Source organism: Impatiens glandulifera, chromosome 6 (genome assembly GCF_907164915.1).
Source record: "Impatiens glandulifera chromosome 6, dImpGla2.1, whole genome shotgun sequence".
In the NCBI taxonomy this organism is placed as follows: domain Eukaryota; kingdom Viridiplantae; phylum Streptophyta; class Magnoliopsida; order Ericales; family Balsaminaceae; genus Impatiens; species Impatiens glandulifera.
The window spans coordinates 54,083,432-54,105,903 of record NC_061867.1 but is presented as its reverse complement, the minus strand read 5'-3'; the positions used below and the strand labels follow the sequence as shown (position 1 = coordinate 54,105,903).

The 22,472-nt window shown below is 31.5% G+C and overlaps 2 protein-coding genes across 2 annotated transcripts; both read left to right on the top strand.

Moving 5' to 3' along the window:
- The first annotated feature begins 1,421 nt into the window (after window positions 1–1,421).
- Window positions 1,422–5,441, top strand: LOC124941178 (COP9 signalosome complex subunit 1-like). Its single transcript, XM_047481463.1, has 6 exons — window positions 1,422–1,905; window positions 1,987–2,307; window positions 3,676–3,792; window positions 3,937–4,022; window positions 4,771–5,005; window positions 5,075–5,441. The coding sequence occupies exons 1-6, from the start codon at window positions 1,516–1,518 to the stop codon at window positions 5,249–5,251; spliced, it is 1,326 nt and encodes a 441-aa protein (XP_047337419.1). The 5' UTR covers window positions 1,422–1,515; the 3' UTR covers window positions 5,252–5,441.
- A 1,094-nt stretch (window positions 5,442–6,535) lies between these two features.
- LOC124941466 (probable pectin methyltransferase QUA3) lies at window positions 6,536–10,043 on the top strand. Its single transcript, XM_047481800.1, has 7 exons — window positions 6,536–7,085; window positions 7,167–7,370; window positions 7,443–7,653; window positions 7,818–8,076; window positions 8,597–8,971; window positions 9,064–9,159; window positions 9,720–10,043. The coding sequence occupies exons 1-7, from the start codon at window positions 6,663–6,665 to the stop codon at window positions 9,928–9,930; spliced, it is 1,779 nt and encodes a 592-aa protein (XP_047337756.1). The 5' UTR covers window positions 6,536–6,662; the 3' UTR covers window positions 9,931–10,043.
- Window positions 10,044–22,472: the final 12,429 nt, after the last annotated feature.

Here is a 22,472-nt window from a genome sequence, read left to right as displayed (position 1 = left end):
TATAGATTAGTTAGTTAAAAAGTTGAACTTATATTAATATTAAAACGTCCCGCGTTTATCAAATTTGGGGTTGAATTTAAAATATAAAGTCTTTGTAGCCTAGTTAGTTATAGAGTTGTACTTGTTTTGTTAGGTTACAAGTTCGAAACATATCTTTAGCATTTTTAATTTTATTTTTAACCGTTTTAAATTTAAAGGCGGGTTAACCCACAATCCGACCCAAGTATCAAAATTAACCACAGCTCTCGACTCGGCAATCCGAACACTTTAAAAATTAAGCATCATTATATATATATATATATATATATATATATATATATATATATAGATTAGTTAGTTAGAAAGTTGAACTTATATTAATATTAAAACGTCCCGCGTTTATCAAATTTGGTGTTGAATTTAAAATATAAAGTCTTTGTAGCCTGGTTGGTTAAAGAGTTTTACTTATTTTGTTAGGTTACAAGTTCAAAACATACCTCTAGCATTTTTAATTTTATTTTGAACCGTTTTAAATTTAAAGGCGGGTCAACCCACAATCCGACCCAAGTATCCAAATTAACCACAGATCTCGACCCGGTAATCTGGACACTTTAAAATTAAGCATCATTATATATATATAGATTATCAAAATTTATTTATTTTATTAAATTTTAAATATAAAAAATATTTTCCTAATTCATTATTTACCAATCTTGAAATACACATTAAAGAGTTATTCTTAATATATAAATAAAAAATAAAATCTTAAATAAATGTGAAAGTCATGATTGTGGGTAATATAACAATGGAGTGTATTAGGGCAAGAAATATATATTACCATTCTCGTCTCATTTTACTTTGAAAATTTTGTTTTACTTTCATTCCGTTCCAGGGAAATTTGACTAAAAGATGTTTATATTTGACTTTTTTATCAGCGCATAAAATTAATTGCGTTGGTGACACCTTTATGTTTTTTGGACGAAAATGCCCCGTTGCGAGATACAACCGGCAATCGCGAGACAAATTTTATTTATTTATTTTTGAAAAAAAAATTCGTCTCGCGATTGTCGGTTGCGTCTCGTGAATGTCGATTGTGTCTCGCGGTTGTCGGTTACGTCTTGCGAATGCCGGTTGCGTCTCGCGAATGTCGATTACGTCTCGCGAATGTCGGTTACGTCTCGCGAATGTGGACGTCTCGCGACATGGAAAAAATCGTTCAAAAAAAAAAAGGTGTCACCAAAAGTTCAAATAAGACTGTCTTTAAGGCCATTTCGTCAAATTTCTCCCATTCCATACCGGTCAAATCGAAAAAAACACAATTCATATTATTCCGTAAATGATGAATGTAGTATGTTATTACGCAATCAATAAAAATTAAACGCTAAATAAACATATCCATAGGTTCGTGCAAGACACATGTGCAGTCCTTAATTTATAGTTCAATCCATTAGAGTCTTCGATCGAGAACCAAAGAGGAGAGTCCTAGCCCTAATTCTCCTTCCATCGTCTCTTAAACCACTCAATCAGATTCAAATAATGGATGAAGAAAACGAAACTTCATCTCAAATGATAGAAGAGATCTATACAAATGGGATTGACGAGGTTCATCATCATAAACCCATCATCAGTAGTAACCAGCTCGATATCGAGGCCTATGCTTCTCTCTACATCGGCCGAACAAAAATATCTCGCCTTCTCTTCATCGCTAATCGCTGTAACAACCCCTCAATGCAACTCGAAGCTTTAAGGATGGCCTACGACGAGATCAAGAAGGGAGAGAATACCCAACTCATGCGAGAAGTTTCTCAGAAGATTGATGGAAGATTAGGGCCAAGTTACAAACTTGACATGGATTGGATTGAGGGTGTTGAACGCAGAGCTGAACAGAAGAAGGATAAGCTCGAGAATGAACTCAATACTTATAGGGTATGTATGAATTATAGTTTTGTTGAAGATGATTCTTGAATTGTTGTTTATTGATTGATTGTTTGTTAATTTTTTTGATAGACGAATATGATTAAAGAGAGCATTAGAATGGGATACAATGATTTTGGAGATTTTTTTTATGTCCATGGTGCGCTTGGAGATGCATTTAAGAACTATGTTCGAACGCGGGATTATTGCACGACGGCAAAGCATATCATTCATATGTGTTTGAATGCAATTTTGGTGAGTATTGAGATGGGTCAATTCGCACATGTTTCTAGTTATGTTGGAAAAGCAGAACAAACTTCGGAGAAATTGGAACCTATTGTATCTGCCAAATTTTGTGCTGCTTCAGGGATGGCTTTGTTAGAGATTAAGAAATACAAGCATGCTGCTCGAAAGGTTTGTCAGTTCATATCGAATCCCATTTTTACCTGATTATTGTATGAGGATTTTGATTCTTTCTTTTGTTATGATTCTTTGAGCATAAAGGATTATAAATTTCTTGGTTTTGTTAATTAGAAGTGATTTATAAGTCTGAGGAGTTGAGATGGATTATGGTTATGAGGTTATCTAAGTGCCCTAACAAATCAACCCATAGGCAGACTATTTTGGTGTAAACCTATCTGTTTCTCTTTTGTAGTTCCTTCCCTTTTGTTGAATCTGTCTTTCTTATTCGCCAAATTCCCCCTCAAATGCTTGCTGCCTCTGGTTTCTATAGATCTCGTTCAACATGAGTCTCAATCTGAGTTCTATGTATGTGAAGAACAATTATAAATAGAATGCTGTAGATATGATACCATGAACTAATTGACAAATAAAGGAGGAATAAAACTTTAGGCTTTTATATATAGCCATTAAGGACTATTCTATAGAGTAAACACTAAAGGGATAAAAGATAAATGCAAGAAGTTGGAATATTCTTGTCGTAACCATATCATCTGTCATGTCATTTGCCACATATTTCTACCCAAACTTGGAAACACTTGTTGTTTGTGTCTAGATCTGGATTCGTTTCAAGTAAACCACGTCACACAAGCTCTAATAAGCTTGTTTGATCTTGGGTTATTTGCGTTTTTTCACAAAACCCTTTATCACAAACCTATCTATTCAACTATCAAATTACCTAATTCATCAACTAAAATACCAAAATACGCTTACTTTTTTAAATTTAAATTTTAAATACCAAAAGACATTTTAGTAATTTATGTAAAATCATATAAGTTTGGACTTACTTGTTTAGAGTTATGTTTTAGTGGGCTCTAATGGGATTAGGTTTATATGTATGTACCTCTATAAATAGAGATAATGTAAGTTAGGATTAATTGGACCATTAATAATGAAAAATTTATAACGGCTCCCCGGTAACGTAGGCATTGTTGGTCAAACCTCGTTAATTCTTGTGTTATTTACTTTACCGTATCTTGAATGTTTTAGATTATTGTTATTATTTGTGCAATTTCTAACAATTTAAACCCAAATATTCCAAAAAAACCCACTTTTTCATCAAACAAGATTTTTATTAAATAACTTTCAAATAACCCTCATCAAGCAAGTGTTTCCAAATTGGCTATGAGTTGGGCTTTTACTATCTTCAATGCTTCTTCTTGCTTATATATTTTAAGTATGTTCTAAATCTTATCTTAAAGTAATTTATGTTTCAAGCTTGGCTCATGATTGAAGATTACTTGAGGGATCATTTCATTGTACAAAATGATGTTAACAATGCCGTGGTTTGAAAAAAATGTAATCTCTTCTGCATATTTGCAGTTTCTTGAAGTTGGTTTTGAATTAGGGAACAATTATGCCGAGGTCATTGCACCTCAAGATGTTGCAACTTATGGTGGACTTTGTGCACTTGCAACTTTTGATCGGATGGAACTGAAGGCAAGTTTTTAGTTTTCTTAATTCTACTATTGAATTGATAAAACACCATATGTTATTTTACTCTTTTTTATTCCATGGATGTCTTCCACTTTTTTTTTTGCTTTAAATCATGTTACTGATATGCTTATTGTTTTCTTTTTATAGACAAAAGTGATTGATAATTCCAATTTCCGGAATTTCTTAGAGTTAGTGCCTGAAGTAAGGGAGCTAATCCAAGATTTCTACTCCAGGTAACTTGAAGCTTGATTGATGTTGGGTTATTTCGAAGTTTAAAAAGTTGATTATTTGGGTAAAATGATAACAAATATTTCGTTTGACGTGGATTACTATACAATCAATCAAATCATAAACTTAAATATCAAATATTCCTACTTTACTCTTTATAACCTTTAAAAATGTTAAATACAAATGCTATTTTAGTCATTTAACTCAAATAAGCCACTTTGTTCATCAAACAAGTTTTTTTTACAAAAGAAACTGGTTTATTTTGAAAAAACCCTACATCAAACAAGCTCTTACAGTATTTTAATCTTTTAGTTTATAATTTAAATGATTGACGAGGAGATGTGGCTCGTTTGATGTGGTGTTATTTGGAAATAATCTGTATTTTTATGGTAAAAAATCTTGCTTGATGTAAAAGTCCTTTATTTCGGTCATTGCGATTAAAAGAGCAAACTATCCTTAGTATTAGATATTTTAAAATTTGCATAGGATATAGTAAGGGTATTGTGATGAATGTTTTAATATAAGGAGTGATTAATTTTGAGATGTTGGCCTTTCTTCGGTTTATCTTTTCATATATCCTCTCATCAATCAAATTATCAACTAAAATACTAAACTACCCTCTATTTATTTTTTTTATAAATATTTTACTTAATACCACACTTTTCATAACCCGATCCAAACAAGGCATTTTCTTTCATGTCTAAAAACTTGCGAAGGAAATTTAAACCTTGTATTAATAACTCGAGTTTGCAGCCGATATGCTTCATGTCTGGATTATCTTGGAAACCTCAAGGAAAACCTACTTCTCGACATCCACTTAAATAAACATGTTGAGACATTATATGAAGAAATCCGACACAAAGCCATTATCCAATATACACATCCATTTATATCCGTCGATCTTAAAATGATGGCTAGTGCTTTTAAAACAAGTGTAGCCGGGCTACAGAAAGAACTCGAGTCTCTAATTACAGACAATCAAATCCAGGTACCTCATTTTGATCCCTTCATGACTAGCTTCCTTCAGAGGTTAAAAAAAATCCTTTTTTTACTGCAGGCTCGAATCGATTCACATAACAAGATCTTATACGCTCAACATGCTGATCAGAGGAACGCCACTTTTCATCGGGTTCTGCAGAATGGAATGGAATTTGATCGTGATCTTAGGGCTATGTTGATTAGGTCGAACCTTATGAAACACGATTTTAACATCAAGACTGCTAGGAAGATGTGAACATAAAAAAAAATAATGTGGTCGGGCTTCGAAGTAATCATTGCAAATCTTATTTGTATATTATTGTGTATTTTTATTATGACAAATGTTGTTGTGTTTTAAGTAAATTAAAGTTAATGGGATAGATTAATTGTAACCATCTAATGTAAAAGTTCTTTATTTTTGTTTAATAAGCTCACTTTGCTTTCTTTTATGTTATGATGAAATTGATTTCTTCATATTCAAATGGGAATTGAAGATAGCTTTTAAAAATAAATCAAATTGTATTTAAGGGTTAGATATTGTAACTCAATCATAACAAATTATTTTCAATTCATGGATATTTAGAGCTGGCTTGATTTTGATTTTTTTTAGTTTTTAAAGATTTTTTAGGGTTTAAAAAACTCAAATACATTTAATTTATTAAATTTAAATTTTAAATACAAAATTATATAATGGCATTTTTGGAACACCTCACTTGATATTGGGTGAGAGATTTCTGAGTCTAGAGCGATAAATGAGTCAAGTCGAGCTCAAGTCAGTTTGAACTCGATTCGATTAAGTGGTTAAGTATTTATTAGCTCGAGCTTGGAGAGTTTATAAATTTGAGCTCAACTCGACTATTTACCTACAGTCTCGACTCGAAAAACTTGATTTAAAATTTAAATTTTAAATATTTGTAAGAAAAAATATTTATTTTAAATTTTAGATTTTAACATTAAAATAAATATATATGATTTATTATCAAACTCGACAAGCTATCGAACAAGTATTATAAGAGCTCGAACTCGACTCGACTCGATTCGAATATTAAACGAGCCGACTCGAGTTCAACTCGAACTTGGTCAAAGTCAAACTCAAGTAGAGCTTTAACCGAGCGACTCGCGATGCAGCCCTATTTAAGTCAATCTTCGGTTGTTGGGATGTTTTTGATAAAAAAAAACTGCGAGTTCTGTCGAATTTAGTTGATAAATCCATATCCTGATTATTTTCTCGTGAATTATATAGTTCGAAAGAAACTGTAAAACTTATCTTGATCGCGGTCGACCGATGTGTTTACTCTACGACATTATTATTATTGTTATGATAGAGGAAATCTTTTTCAGAAAACGGGTTGAGACGGTTGATGAACTCATTAATTTTCTTGAAGATCTCCGAGCTCGTTAATGCTAAATTTAAGTTATATTATGTTAGTTGGTTAATCTTGTTATGTTTCGAATACAATTAGTAACAAATTTGAAGACTAGTATTTTCTTTTATTGTTTTTACAATGATTTTCAGTTTATTAACAATAAACAGAGTATTCTCTTTCTCTTCATTCAAGATCCAAGATCAGTCTCTCTGTTTCACTTCCACTGACAAATCACTCTCAAAAATCCAATCACCATTGATTTCTACCAGAATCCACACTTACATAAACTACAACTAGACGATGGCGCATCTCAATTTGCCACCGTTCAAGCGAAACGGTCGGCAATGGCGTCTCTTAGATCTCATTACAGTAGGTTTCTTCGCCGCACTCTTCTTCTTCTTCCTTCTCGTCTTCACTCCATTAGGCAACTCCCTTGCATCCTCCGGAAACCAATCGCTTCTCCATTCCTCACTCGATCCGCGTCACCGTAACCGTATCATCGCACTAATCGAATCTGGACGCTTACAATCAATCGATTCCTGCTCTTCCGATGCCGTAGATCACATGCCTTGCGAAGATCCGAAACGAAACAGTCAGCTTAGTAGAGAAATGAACTTCTACAGAGAAAGACATTGTCCACTTCCTGAGGAAACTCCTTTATGTTTGATTCCTCCGCCTAATGGATACCGAATTCCTGTTCAGTGGCCTGAAAGTTTGCATAAGGTACTGCTCAATCTCAATCTCAGTTTCAATTTCAATCTCAAATTAAGTTTAAATTTGAATTCTGTTATGTATATTGTATAGATATGGCATAGCAATATGCCGCATAATAAGATAGCTGATAGAAAAGGTCATCAAGGATGGATGAAAGAAGATGGTCCATACTTTATTTTTCCAGGTGGTGGCACAATGTTTCCAGATGGAGCTGAACAATACATAGAGAAGCTCAAACAGTATATTCCGATAGCCGGTGGAGTTCTTAGGACAGCCCTCGATATGGGATGTGGGGTAATAATACGAACTAAGAACTAAGAACTGACATTGTTATACAAAGACTGTGGATTAAATTCGTATTTGCAGGTAGCTAGTTTTGGTGGATATCTACTGTCTGAAGGTATTCTACCCCTCTCATTTGCTCCAAGAGATTCACATAAATCTCAGATACAATTTGCACTTGAAAGAGGAATACCATCATTCATTGCCATGCTTGGAACTCGGAGACTTCCATTTCCCGCATTCTCATTTGATTTGATACATTGCTCTCGATGTTTGATACCTTTTACAGCATACAGTTGAGTCTTCTTGTCTTCTTTAATTTGCTTAAAATTTGAGAAGAAGAAGTTGAAAACTATTACAATGTGCCTATTCAATCAGAAATGTACTTTCAGTTGAATTTTCACATTATCTCTGCCCATTTTCTTTCTTTTGGTCATATAGATTCTATTTTTTCTGCAGATGCAACATATTTCTTGGAGGTTGATCGTTTACTTAGACCTGGAGGGTACATGGTTATCTCTGGCCCCCCTGTAAAGTGGGCTAAGCAGGAGAAAGAATGGGCTGATCTACAGGAAGTGGCTAAAGCAATGTGTTATGAGTTGATTGTTGTTGATGGAAATACAGTCATTTGGAAAAAACCAAATGGGAATTTGTGTTTACCAAACGGAAATGAAATTTTTTATTTATGCGATGCAACCGATGATCCAAGTTATGCTTGGTATGATTACTTTTGTTTCTCTCTTTTTTTTTATGTAAAAAAGATAACTTTTCAATAGAAAAAGGGAAAACATGCTATGTGGGTTACTTCTAGATTACTAACTGAGGACGAGACTCGTGTGTCTAAGTTGAAGAGATTGTGAGGTACTACATAAGGAATTTATAGAAACTATATTTGGGGCGTAGGCCTGTTTGATCTAGGTTTATTTCAAAATAACCCTTTTTATGTAGATTACTGAGATTAGGTTATTTAGGTAAAGAGACATTAGGGGTATACATATAATAATTTTGTTTTTAAATTGTGGGTATTTTAGTAGTTTGGCTGATGATTTGAATAATTTGATGATGAGTAGGTTGTTCAAATAACTCATATCAAACAGGGTAGCTCTTGCCTAATAGAGTAAATGTCTCATGTTCGATTCCATCTAAGAATCAATGTTCGATGTCTTTAGATTGTAATGACTAAGTTATCTATAGTTTCTGCAGTGAATACATAAATTTGACTTTATAAAATTCTGCAGGTATACAAAATTGAAGACATGTGTGAGCAGAACATCATCTATAGAAGGAGAGTATGCAATTGGAGAAATTGAGAATTGGCCTGAAAGGCTAAATAAAGCTCCTGCAAGAACTTCCATCATTAAAAATGGAGCTCATGTGTTTGATGCTGACACTAGACGTTGGGTAAGAAGAGTTGCTTACTATAAGAATTCTTTGAATGTGAAACTCGGCACTCCTTCTATAAGAAACGTGATGGACATGAACGCGTTTCTAGGAGGCTTTGCTGCTGCAATAGCTTCCGATCCTCTTTGGGTTATGAATGTCGTCCCTGCTCATAAATTACCCACACTTGATGTGATCTTTGATAGAGGCCTCATTGGACTTTACCATGATTGGTGAGTTTTCTTCTTTCTCAATATTTTTGTCTGGTATTTTTCATGATTTGTATAAATAAGAAACTTATAATTGATGATGATGATAATGATAGGTGTGAACCTTTCTCAACGTATCCTCGGACGTATGATCTTATCCATGTTGATTCCATTGAATCATTAATCAAAGATCAAATTTCCGGAAAGAACAGGTAATTTACTTCATTAATTCTTATTTGATTTCGGGTTATTTGAATAATCTTATTTGGAATAGCCACGTAGGTATTGAAAATCAGGTTATTTTGACAAAAGAGGGGAAGAAAGATAATGTCAAACAAATATAAAGTAATTTGGTTGATATTTTGAACGATGAGATTGATTAGAAGATGTTAGTTGGACAGTAGGTTATTCGAAATTAATCTCAAATAACCCACATCAAGCAAGACCTTAATTTTTCATGTTCTTGTTGGTGCTCATATTGGTGTGCGCCAATGCTAATCAAAACTCAAAATCGCCCCAACAAGAGCTTTGGACTAAGGGGCTTAGGAGACATCCTAAAGTATGATGTTTGATTCTTGTTAAATGTTTCACCTAACCTACCAGACTAACTCAAGTGACAATGGTCTTCCTTAAGAGAACAAAGTTCTCGGGTACAATTCCAACTATGAATCTTATGATATAAAATGGGTCATGCTAGCCACCCTCAGACAAAAAAGAAAATTCAACCATTAGTCAGATCATAGTAATTTACTTATTTCTTTTCTTATCAAAGGTGCAACCTGATAGATCTAATGGTGGAGATTGATCGAATGTTACGACCGAAAGGGACAGTTATAATTCGCGATTCGATAGAAGTTCTCGACAGAGTTAGTCGGATTGGTGGTGCGATAAGATGGTCTTCTACTATTCACAATATGGAACTTGAAACAAATGGAAAGGAAAGGATACTTATTGCTACAAAAGATTTATGGACTCTTCCTTAATTTGACATCCCCACTAAATTAACAAAACTGCTACCATTTCCATTTTTTTTTCTTTTATTTGTAATATATAAGATTGTATTGTGTTTTTTTTGTACTAATTTATTACATATTTAATTATAAAACATTGTCATTTTTTAAATAAACTTGAAAATAAATCAAGTTTGTACAAAATGTTTAAATTATTTTGAAACATTTAGAGCGGTTATTTTAAAGAGGAGTTATAGGAAGAGGGAATTTTGGAGAGAATGTTGGAGGGAATGTTGGAAAAATAATAAAAAGTGAGTAGAGAAAAAAAAATATTAATTTTTTAAGAAATATCTCATTCCCATGGAATTACTAGGTGTGGTTCAATAATGGAGTTATAATTATTTTTTATCTTGATTTATTTGGATTACCATGGTTTTAGTTTTATTGGGTTTTTCTTCATTTTTTTAACAAAGTTTTATTGGTTTTCTCAATTCACCATTTAAAAAAACTTTAAAATTGCTTATAGCTACGAAGTTTTGCATGACACCTTAATATTGGATTAAATATATTTAATACTTTTAATTATTATACAGATTTGGGATGTTTGGACCCTTAGGTGAGATAGATATGATTAGATGTAGCCCCGTGACTCAAAATAATGGGCATCAATAATGATGGTAAATAACATTGTTATTGCTAGATTCTTGTCGCTCAAGGGAAATGGCCACCGAAATGTATGTAAATTTTGTTGGTTTGTTTGATATTATTGTACTTAGATAGATTTTGTAAAAAGTTTTTAGTCCGAATAAATTTCAAATTCTAGCTCCGTCATTGGGTACGAAGAAGTAACGAGTTTATGATGTCTAATGGCTTATTTGACTTGAACGTAATCATAGAACTTTACATTGTAAATTGTAATAAAGTTTGTTTGAGATACAAATAGGGTGTGTAATCGAGTTTGTTTGAGATACAAATTGGGCATTAGACTCTATGAGAGATCGACTTGTCATGATAGTATTCGTCAGGTGAAATGCTTAAAACTTTCATCTCAATAAAGATGGGGCAATAAAATTATTGCCACGACGAAACAAGAGAATGAAAGACGGTTTTTCGTTGGATTTCTTTACACTCCCTACAATGATGTAGCTGATGTTTGGGAGGGGGAAGAAGAGCGAATCATCTTCTATGCTAATTAGGGTTGAAGGGATCAATTCCAATAGCATGAACAAGGAGAAAAATCCATTCTTTATAGTCGAAAAGCTCCCGACTCGCAAAGAGAAATAGCCAATTGTAATCGAGTTTGTTTGAGATAAGTATTGAGCGTCTAATCAACTTCGTAAGAGATCTCATTGTTATGAAATGAGAATTTTGTAGCACATAATATTTTTGTACACTTTTTCATTGTTATTTGATCTCCTTATTTTCTTTGTATGATGCTTTTAGTTGTTATGTGTAAACAATTAATTTTTTTATTTGTATCATGCTTTTAGTTGTTATGTGTAAACATTTTGTTTTTGTTGAGAATAAAATTAATTTTATATTTTAATTGTTACTTTAAACAATTTATTCCAAATGAGATTGAAATTATTTGAATTTAATCAAAATATCTCACATCAAAGAAGTTATTGATAAATAAGGGCCCATGAATAGTTTGAAAATTGTCTAAAGAAGTACTTTTCACAAGCCATCTATTATACAATTAATACATTTTTTTTGCTAATACTTAGTCCTGGCAATTAATAATATCATTATCAAATTGAAGTAATTAAGTTGGTGATGTGAGAGTGTAATTAAATTTATGGGCCCAAAACTTCAACCAATTTCACAAAGATAGTTGGAATTTGGCATTAACATAATAATTTAATACTAATAAATGTCACCATTCATTATTCATTTATTTCTCTATTACTAGAATAATTCATAAAACCTACCTCCCTAGTCCTCTACCCCTCATACAAGTACAACCACATAACCACTTTAGTACAAAAATAAATATACTTGTTTCATATATAAACTAAAAACCTAAATTGGTCTTCTTTCAATCACAAGTGTAATTTCACTTTAAAATTTTTAAATTTGGTTCCCAAAGGTCACTTGATATATCAAGTTTTTATTATTATTATTTTGAATTAAAAATCGTGTCAAATTTGCAATTGTGATAAAAATCGAGCAAATTCAACTAACTCTTCAAAAAAAAACATATAGTCTAAAATGATTTCATTAGTCATTAATCACGCCATTGCAACAATTCCTGAAAAACAAAAATTGAAAATGAACCTATGTATGCGATAAATAATAACAGAAACAACAAGTCATAACAAAACAAATAAATAAAAAATTCATCAAACATTTAAGGTCTTTGTGATGTGTAAACATAGTCTCCTTAGTTTTTATTAGATAATACTCGAATTTCATTGTATCACTCATAGATAGTTATGAGGATTTCTTTTTTTCTTTTTTGAGACGAACCAAAACCTACCCATTCCATGACATCGTGCACATGCAATTGGAGACTAATTGGTTCAATTATTTATTCTCTAACCATCATCTCTATTTGATTCTTTATTCTCAATCGAGTTCAAAAATTGAACTTCTTAATCAATTTACTTTTAAAAACATTTTGATTATTTAAATTCTCATTTAAAATATTTTAACATTTTTTTATTCTCTCATTCTCCAACTTAATCAAGTGTGAGATATGAATAACACATGAGAACATGTTAGAGTTTCAATGATGGAGGAATTATAGGCCGCCCAAAGTGAGAAAATAAGCTCACATAATATTATAACTATGACCCATTTGAAAACACTTTTTAATGTGCATTCTAGACGAAAAATCGTGATTAAATTTCATTACAAATATTTTTTTAGTCAAATATCGTATTTGTAATGTGTGAGAATCTAGATAAAATAACAGCGAATTAAGTATATAATCCGCAAACACACTTAACCATTTAACTGACGGGCTCGAACCCAGAAACTTAGGGTTAATATACATCTCTTATTGCCGCTAGGTTAGAAAAGGGGATTAATTGGATGACATATTATGTATGTAACATTCAAACACACTCAATCAGGCGCATAATTTATCGCTTTACATACTCGAATCCAAAAACTTAGGATTAGTATCCCCTCTTATTACCTCTTATTTTCGTAGAGTTTCAACGATGGACCTCTTATTGCCGTAGAGTTTCAACTATGGAGGAATTATAGGCAGTCCAAAGTAAGAAAATAAGCTCATATAATATTCTAAAAAAAATCAATTAAAATTAGTTTTCAAGTTAAAAGTCAATATCCCAAATTTAGAAGTGAAGATAGTTAAGGGTCTGTTTGGAAGTGATAAGAATATGGAATGGATGGTTGTTCCAAAAGGGGTGGAGAGTGTTATTGCATGTGACAAATGACAGCTCTAATATTAGGGAGGTGCATTTAATTCAAAGATGGTTGGGAGATAAGTGGTCCATGAAATCTAAAAAAAAAAAAAAACTTAAAAAAAAAACTTGGAACCCATGACATGTACATGCATGCCAGTATGAACCCAACTGGGGGCTCAACTAACTTTTTTATCATTTTTAGACCAATCAAATATTATATGCTCTCAATTTTATTTCATAAATACATAAGAACTTGTATAAAAAAAGTCATGGATTTGACTTAATTTACACATTGAATCATTTTTAAAACATCTTATAACAATTTATACCAATCTTTATGACCGACCTGAAATATATATAAATATATATATATATATATATATATACCCATAGATCTACAACGCAAAAATTCATATCTAAAAGTTCATAAATTTGTAAGATCGTAACCATTTAATCGATCAAAATCTCCATCATTAATCTAAGAAGGCAATACCAAATCATTAACATCGATAAACAACTTTAACCTAAGAAAATCAGCAAATTTGATCTCAAATTTATCTTAATTGAGCACTGTTTGAGTTTGTTTCACAAGATCAGTCGTAAAAACAAAACATTATTATTAATAGTCATTTGATTTATCTTCTAGATCAAGGTCTTTCAATAACTATTTTTAAAAAAAAGTTAATAGATTAGGTTTTGTATTTAATAGTTATCAAATTTACATGGTGAGGAAACTCTTATTTTGGCTATACTTTTCCTGCTTTGGTCATTATTATTACCCTCAAATACACTAATGTCTATGAAGTGTTCAATTTTTCAAAATCAAGTATATATATATAAAGAGATAAGTTGTGAAGTAAAAATATCCCGACTAAGGTTTCTTTTTTGGAGTGATCATGTGATTTACGACGGTATTCTTATCGTTGAAAAGCGTAAAAAAAAGTGTGCATTATGTTTAGTCAATGTCATTACCTAGTTTTTTTCCTATTGTTAACTCATTAACTTTGGAGTAGAACCTAAAGTGTCCTTCATAATCGAGTGGGGATTTCATTCTTTTACTAGAGGACAGTTCGGCTCATAAGTATGCCTACTTTTTGTGCTTTTTGCCCGTTTTATTTTCTTCACTTTTACTTTATTTATATTTTAAACCTCGAGACAATTAATTATAAGAATTACCCCTCGTTATTACATAATAATTATAATTAGTCGTTAATGAATAAACTCCATCTAAGTTTTCGATTAAATACAATTGCTAAGGTAAATGAAATAAATGTTTGTTTTAGAAGGATTAAATGAGAAAGTGGGGACAATAGACATTATATGATAAATACTATGGTTGTAAACTTATTAATAACATTATCAAATTAAATAGGTTGTTTGTTGAAAAGGATCATCAATCCCATTCAAAGTCCCTATTCATGTTATTTATTATCATCTTTCTCAATTCTCTACCCAATTTCTTCACCCTTATCATTATGATAATTATTCTATTTCTCTCTCTTCCGACATAGTTTTTTTTATCTAACTTTTTTTTTTTATTCTTTTTAAAACGATTTGGTATCCTTTCATTAAAAAGGCTCTTCTAATTTTAATTTCTACTATTAGAGTATTCAATCGAAAACTTTTGATCTATTAAAAAATTTTTATATAACAAACAATAATTAGTTAGATTTGGACATTTATGTTGGTATATATAACTTTATTAGCATTTTTATAATTAAAGTAAATTGTAATGCATGCATCTTGGAAACAATTGAACTACTATTATTAAATAGTTATTTAGATTTTGATCTTAATTAACAATGATGACATGTATATATGCCTAAGTATTTGTTGCTAAAATAAATCGAGGATTTAACTATAACTAAATATATTTATTATCTACAAAAAGTTATCACGATACATAGTAATACCTCTAATTCAACTAGGTTAATCTATTTGTGTTTGAAATTAATTAAACTAACTTCTCTATATATCTTATTTGATGTCGTCGTCATCATTATCGTCGTCATCATTATCATCGTCCTCTTCTTAATCATTAATATTTATGGTCTTAATAGGAGGGACTCCGGTTGTTGGAACAGCCTCGTGGTAGTTTTCATTATCGTTTACCTAAAAAAGTTCAGAAATTAACGAGGTTAGTTTTATTGTAACTCTAATATATATATATTTTTGTAAAATTGGCATATATAACAAATTAAATAAAAATACAATATATACAAATATGAAATAAATAATACTCATCTCTTTGTCGTCGTCGTCATCATCATTATCGTCTCTAAGGGGATTAGGGACAAGGTGGGCTTCAACCTATCCCTAAAAAAAGTCATGAATGAATAAATTAACATTTGGTATACCACAAATTAAACATTTCTCCTGATATTTTTTTTTATCAATAGACCTTATCAAATTGGTAAAAATTGATAAATTTATTCGAAAAAACATAAATGTATCAATGGACCAAATTATTTTTAGGTATTTATTTTCCTTCACGAACCGTCGTAAAGCGACATAATCGATTAGGTTCATAAAAGATTGGTAAGTCAAAATCAGGACAAAATATAAGGCAACTCGCAACCTAGTGACCTTTTCAAATTCGAACAAACCCTTTCACATATTTGTATGCGTCAATCTTAAATTATTCGACAAGGAATTGATTAGAATAAAAATGAGTTTAGATTACTTTGAAAATTTTGTAAATGAAAAATGTGTTTCGAAAACATCTTAATTAAAACGAAGAGAGAATTATGAGAAATGTTACAAAAATGAATAAATAAAATAACATCATTTAATAATTTCAGTTTATTTCAATAAATATTATATATTTTCCAAATTTTTGTAGACCAAAAATTAACTTAGAGTATCTTTAAAATATATTATCTTAAACAATATCATATAAATATCAATCTTCACTACTATATAATAAATCTTATTAATTTAATAAACTTTCATTTTCGTCCATGCATCATGGATTGTAGACAAAATTAAAGATTGCCTTTTTAATTTGATTTGAATTTGATTATTTTCAAATAATTAAAGATGCAATATCCATGTCTGAATCCGATCTCTTTCCCGTTAACCTCGCTCACATGTCCCATGAGACAAGAAAAAAAAGCTCTTACAATCAAATATTTCTCGTGATTATACACATGGTTCAAATCCTCATGATATTCAAAATTCCTTAAATAAATCATAAATACATCTCTTTCTCTTTCACACACACACAAACAATTAATAAAAAATAATGTATTATATATTTTCTTGGAAAAAAAAATAAGAGTAGGCCATTTTGGACTCGAATTTGAATTTTGTTACTAAAGTTCGAATTTTGTATGGTGTCATATGGAGTTCGAACAAATTTTTAAGTTTTCTTTTCAAATAAACAAAATGTTATAACATAGTATTTTCGATTTTCTAATAAATTTGATATATTTGTAAATTAAATGATATTTATAGACATTTTTGAATGGAGTATTTTTTATTTTATTTTTTGAGATTAATGTATTTTATTTTGTTTAAAGTGGTTTGAGTGACTAAAAAATGTATGATTTAAAAATATATTTGAGAAATTCAAATAAAAATAACTTTGATATTTATTTTTGTACCGTACTTCGAAATAACATAATTTTGTGTCCAATTTGGACATATTTGTGTTCTAAATTAAGTGTATTTTGATATATATATATATATATTTTTTGATATATATATATATTATAAACTATGGGATATCGTTTGGATGCTTTACAAAATATGTGAGGTGTGTGAATAGTTAAAAAATTAAAAAATAAGATATTTGTTATTTTGTTTACAAATATCGTGAATTGGTTTTGAAAAAAAAAAATACCTTAAACTAAGAAGATTGACGAGTTAGGACATTTTGAAAAAACTTCAAAATACTACAATTATAATAGTTGGAGTTACATAAAACACACTTAAACAAAATAAAACTCAATTAAAAAAAATGACCAAGTAAAGACTGAAATAGTAATTGGTCCATTTATTTTAATCTAATTGGCCTTGAATTTAATCAATGAGTCAATAAAGAAAATAAATTTTATAATTTTAATTTTAAAATTTTAGTACGTTGTACATTTTTTAAAACAATAAAAAGATCAATATATACTTCATGAATACATTTTTTAAATCAATAAAAAGAATAATATATATATATATACTTGATGAATACATCATCAATATTTCAACATCTCGATCGTCTTTAACCTCAAATTGTTCAAACGTTCTCCATTTTAAATTTGAGAAATGATCTTAAAATTTAAGATAATATATATATATAAGATATTATTACAATATTATATTATATTAATTTCTCTATAATCATAATTTATATAATTTAATATATTATTCAATACAATCTTCTTTTTTTATTTCTTACCTATGTATTTTTAGATGAAAAATGATAAAGGCTTCAAAAACAATGTTACAAATTCTACCCTACATTCTATATATTATATATTATAAATATATATATATATATATATATATATATATATATTCTTTTATTTTTCCTTTATTTTCTCGTTCAATAGTATTTTTTGTCATTTTCACTCTCTTTTCTGGCGATTCGTCGATTTCTTCCTTTGAGCTTGTGCGACTTCAGCGTCTTTTTCCTTCTCATTCTTCTTCATCGGATTTTGCGATTAAGTTTAGCGATTGGGATTTTGAGAATAACATTCCAATAATGCACATTTTGGAGACAAAAACGTCCTGAAAGTTTTCATTTATTGTACTTTTAAAATAATTTTGAAATCTAATTTTTTTATAACTTTAAAAATTATAAAAAGTTATTGCAGTGTAGTTGATTAATTATCTTATTATAGAGTTTAAAATTTGAGTTCAAATTTACTATCACAAGTTTTCTTTTATTTTATTGTTTCATCTATTATTTAGTTAAACTCTTTGGATACATGTTTATTGTTAATAATATTTATTAAAAACTTTAAAATTAATGATCATTTATTTAAACCCCACAAAGTAGTCTAGTGGTAAAAGTTATTTTAAGAGACTAAAAATTACGATTTTGATTATATCTGAAAATGCTTTAAGTTTAAGCAGAGGGTCATAACGGCAAAGTATCAAACTAGTTCTCCTTTTATTCTAAAAATATCATTTATTTATAATTATTTAGTAATATATCTTGAGTTTCAATCCATTATGCATATAGTAAGTATATATAATGAATGAACTAATGTTGAAATTAAAAAAAAAATATTATTATTATTGTAATAAATTAATAATCATGTAATTAATTATTAAACTTGTAATTCCATCAAAATCTCAATAAATTGATTTAAATAAGCTTTCCAATATTTAAGGATCCGATTTAAAACTCCCTTTCAATATATCTAATTTGGGATACCCTCCTTAATAAGGTATTTATGTTAATTAATGACACGTGGTTAGGCTATTAAGTAAAGCTGTTTAATTATTTATTTATATTAATTGTGACACTTACACTTTAACATTTATTTATTTATTTGGCTTATAATAATATTTGAACCATATGGTCCATATCTTTATGGATACTTTAGGAATCATTTAATATGTTTTGTTTGTTTAGGATTCTTCTATACAAATCATACTACATGTTTTTTAATTTCAATTTTAAATATTAATTATCTCTATAATTCTAAATCAAACAACCTCTTAACTCATTGTACAAGTTATTATGACGTGGCATGTCCTTGATTGTTAAAAAGTCGTGATGATAACCCATTTTTTTTAAGGGTTAGTTTGAATTGAGGTTATCTAAAATTTAATAATTAGTAGTGATTTTAAAATGTAACGATTTTTTTTGGTAAAAAATTAATATATAATAATTAAATAAGTAAAAGAATTTAATATATTATTTTAAGTTTAAGGAGCTGTTTGTTTTGAGAAGTGTTACAAACCACTTTGTAATTGTCTTGTTGATATGTTTTTCTTACCATGTATCTTTACTTTTGAATTGGATATATTTTATGATTTGAATTATTAAAAAATTATGTTTTTTCAAAATTATAATAAATAATTTAGAAAAAATTGACCGCCTGTGATGTGTTGAGTTTGGACCAGGGATGGCAAACTTTGGACATTTCTTTTAATTTATTTAAAAATTATTTTTTGTTTATATTATATTATTGATCTATTAATTTAAATAAAATAATATTTTAATTTTTTTAATTACATATATTTTAATAAATTTAATAATATTTATTTGTTTAACATCAATTCTATTCTATCTTTTGTTATTTTCAAAATAAATGAATTACCTTACCTAACATTAATATTTATTTTGAATAATAATTTTAATAAATAAACTTGTTAGGATCTAGGTCGCCGCTGGTGGACCGGGGGTTGGACCGGTTAGCGGTTCTCACTCGTAGGGTGGTGGTTAATCCGGTTAGAGATTAACACCGGGGTTTCAATACTACACAACCTGTCACAAACCCTTGAACTAGGTTCAAGCGCGGAAGAGGTTTGCTTTCAAGTTGAAGCGGTACACGTGTATGATAGGCGGATTCGGTTTCGGATGATGGAGATTTGAAGAATGGTGGGTTGGTTTCGGCAATCTGGATACTTGATGTGGTTAATGTAGATTCGGTTCTGAGCGGTATTGTTAGATTAGTCGGTTATGTAAGGAAGCCAACAGAAGGTAAATAACACAACAAAGTTTTATGGATGTTCGGAGATAAAAACTCCTACGTCACCCCTTCCTCTCGAAACCGCGAGAAGGATATTCACTAAGGAATACAAATACAATCCGATCGAGACTTATTTCCTGCTCGATAACACTCTTACAATTTACACCAAAATTGTAACACACACTTAGAATTTAGCACTTAGGCTTTCTTAGAATACCACACTGTTATCACTTGTAGTAAATGCTTTCTTTATAACTCTTAGTAACTGCCTTAATGTCTGCTTGATGTCCCACATTTACTCTTCTGCAACTGCCTCCTTTTATAGGTGAAATATGCCAACGGTCATATTTCAAAGCCTTGAATCTGATTGGCTGATCAGAGATGCAGTGATTCAGTGTCTCAGACCTGCGGTCTTCTCCTCAGACCTGACGGTCAATCTTAGACCTGGCATCATGTTTCAGACCTGCCGGTCTGTAAAGCAAACCTGCCGGGTTTGTCTTTTACTCAATGTAGGCACTGTCTGCTTGGACAGTTGTCTGTACTTTGAAGATTTCCTTTCTGGCTTATCCTGAAGTAGAAAGATCCGGTAGTACTGTTTTTCTGCAGCCTACAGTCTTTCCTCAGACTTGCATGGATATGGAAGTATTCAGTCTGTTCCTTTGGTATCATTCTCAACAGATACCCAAAGTGTCTTCTTGTACAGGTCGCCCACTTGATTTGGCCGAATGTCTTTTGGTAGTGAAGAGACCGGACTTCTTCCGGTTATTCTTGTCTTGTAGATAGTCGGCTATTTGATGGATCTGGCTTTTAGGCTTTGGCCGATCCTTCCTCTGTGCGGTCATGTACCGAATACTCTTGATCGGTTTGGTAGCTTGACCGGTTCGGTTTCTTCACTTGGTTTTCTTTTGTTCATCCGGTCCGGTTCCTTGTTCCTGCGTAGGAAGTTTGTTTAAGTTAGGTTTATTTGAACCGGTATGAATTTATCTAACAATTTCTCCCTTTTTGATTATTTTATTTAAAATTATCAAAATTATGTAAGTTTGCAACCGTAGGCCGGTTGTTTTATTTGGCCGGATTTTGACTTGGGAGAATTTTCGAAAAATTTTGGGAGAGAAGTTTTGGAAGAGTCTTTATCTTTTATCTACCAATTTTCTCCCTTTTTGATTATTTTATTTAAAATTATCAAAATTATGTAGAAATGCAAAATAAGGCCGGTATTCAAAAAATAACTTTATATATATTTATAGATGACCGGAAAAGACAAAGCAAAGATACTAAGGCAAGTAAGAAAAGAAGGATAGTCCCTATTCTGAGTCCGTGAATTCGTAGGCACTCTTCTTTCTCTTCGGTGGTGGTGGCGGTTGCGGCTGGGAAGATCGTGGCCTTTTTGATCGGGACCGCAACTGTTCTACGACTTCCTCCTCGATTAGGTCGGCTTGCTGCGATGGGCCCGTTTCTGCCGGTTCAGAGATCGTGTTGAGCGTCTCGAGAATTCGAACTTTCTTACTAGCCGGCCTCTTTCTTTTCTTTGATGCCGAAGCTGAGGCTGCCGGTGCTGAAACGGAAGTTGCTGGTGCTGTAACGGAAGCGGCTGCCTTCTTCTTTTTCTCATTTTCCTTTGCAAAGCCGGCCAGCCTTCGTGCTTCCCGTTCCAGTCGTGCGGCATCGTCCGCAGCCAGTCTGGCCGCTTTCTCAGCGTATCCTGGGAATAAGGCCTCGCCCCTTCTTACTCTTTCGGCCTCTATTTCTTCGTCGGTCATCTGAGATACTCGCTGCGGCTCTTTGTCCTTGCTGGCTTCGGCGTCCAGCCTTTCTTGGACCCTCTTTGCAACTAGAGCATCGGCCTCTATGGCCGCGGCATCCGCGTTTTCCTTGGCCTTCAGAATTTCGGCCATCTGCTCAGTTAGTGCCTTTACTTCGGCCACGAGATCATTGTTTTTCTTTTCCAGCACCGAGACTCGTTCAATTGTCGGATCAACCCGTTCGAGATCCTTCTGTAATTTCGAAGTGAGACTCTCCAGAGCTATAATATGATGAGCACAATTTTCTCGCTCACCGGCCTCTTCCCATAGTCCGGTGCTGAGTTGCTCCAGGCGTGTTTGAGTGTGATCCACAACCAGCTTCGTCGCATTGGCGAACTTCATAGCCGTATCGAAAATGTTTTCGCATCTATCCTTCAGCGGTTGAAGCTTGGAGACGTTGTGGTCAAGTATGCGGTCATCAATCTTCTCTGATATTGAAGTGTCAAACTGCCGGAGTCGGTCCTCAATCCGCTTCGAAACAACTACTTCAAATTTTTGAAATAGGTCATCAATCCATTCCTTAGAAGGAACTGATACGGTGGCTGCCGGTGGAGGAGTGGGAGCGGACTGCTCGGTCTGATTAGGGTCGGCTCTCTCAACATCGGAGTCTAGTATTTCAACAACCTCAGTAGGTGTTTCTAATGTGACCGCATCCACCAAGTTTAGTGCCGCATTTTCTAGGATCGGTACCTCGACATCCTCTAAAGTTTGTACCTCAACAGTTCCTGGAGTCGGTACCTCGATTGTTCTTGGAGTCG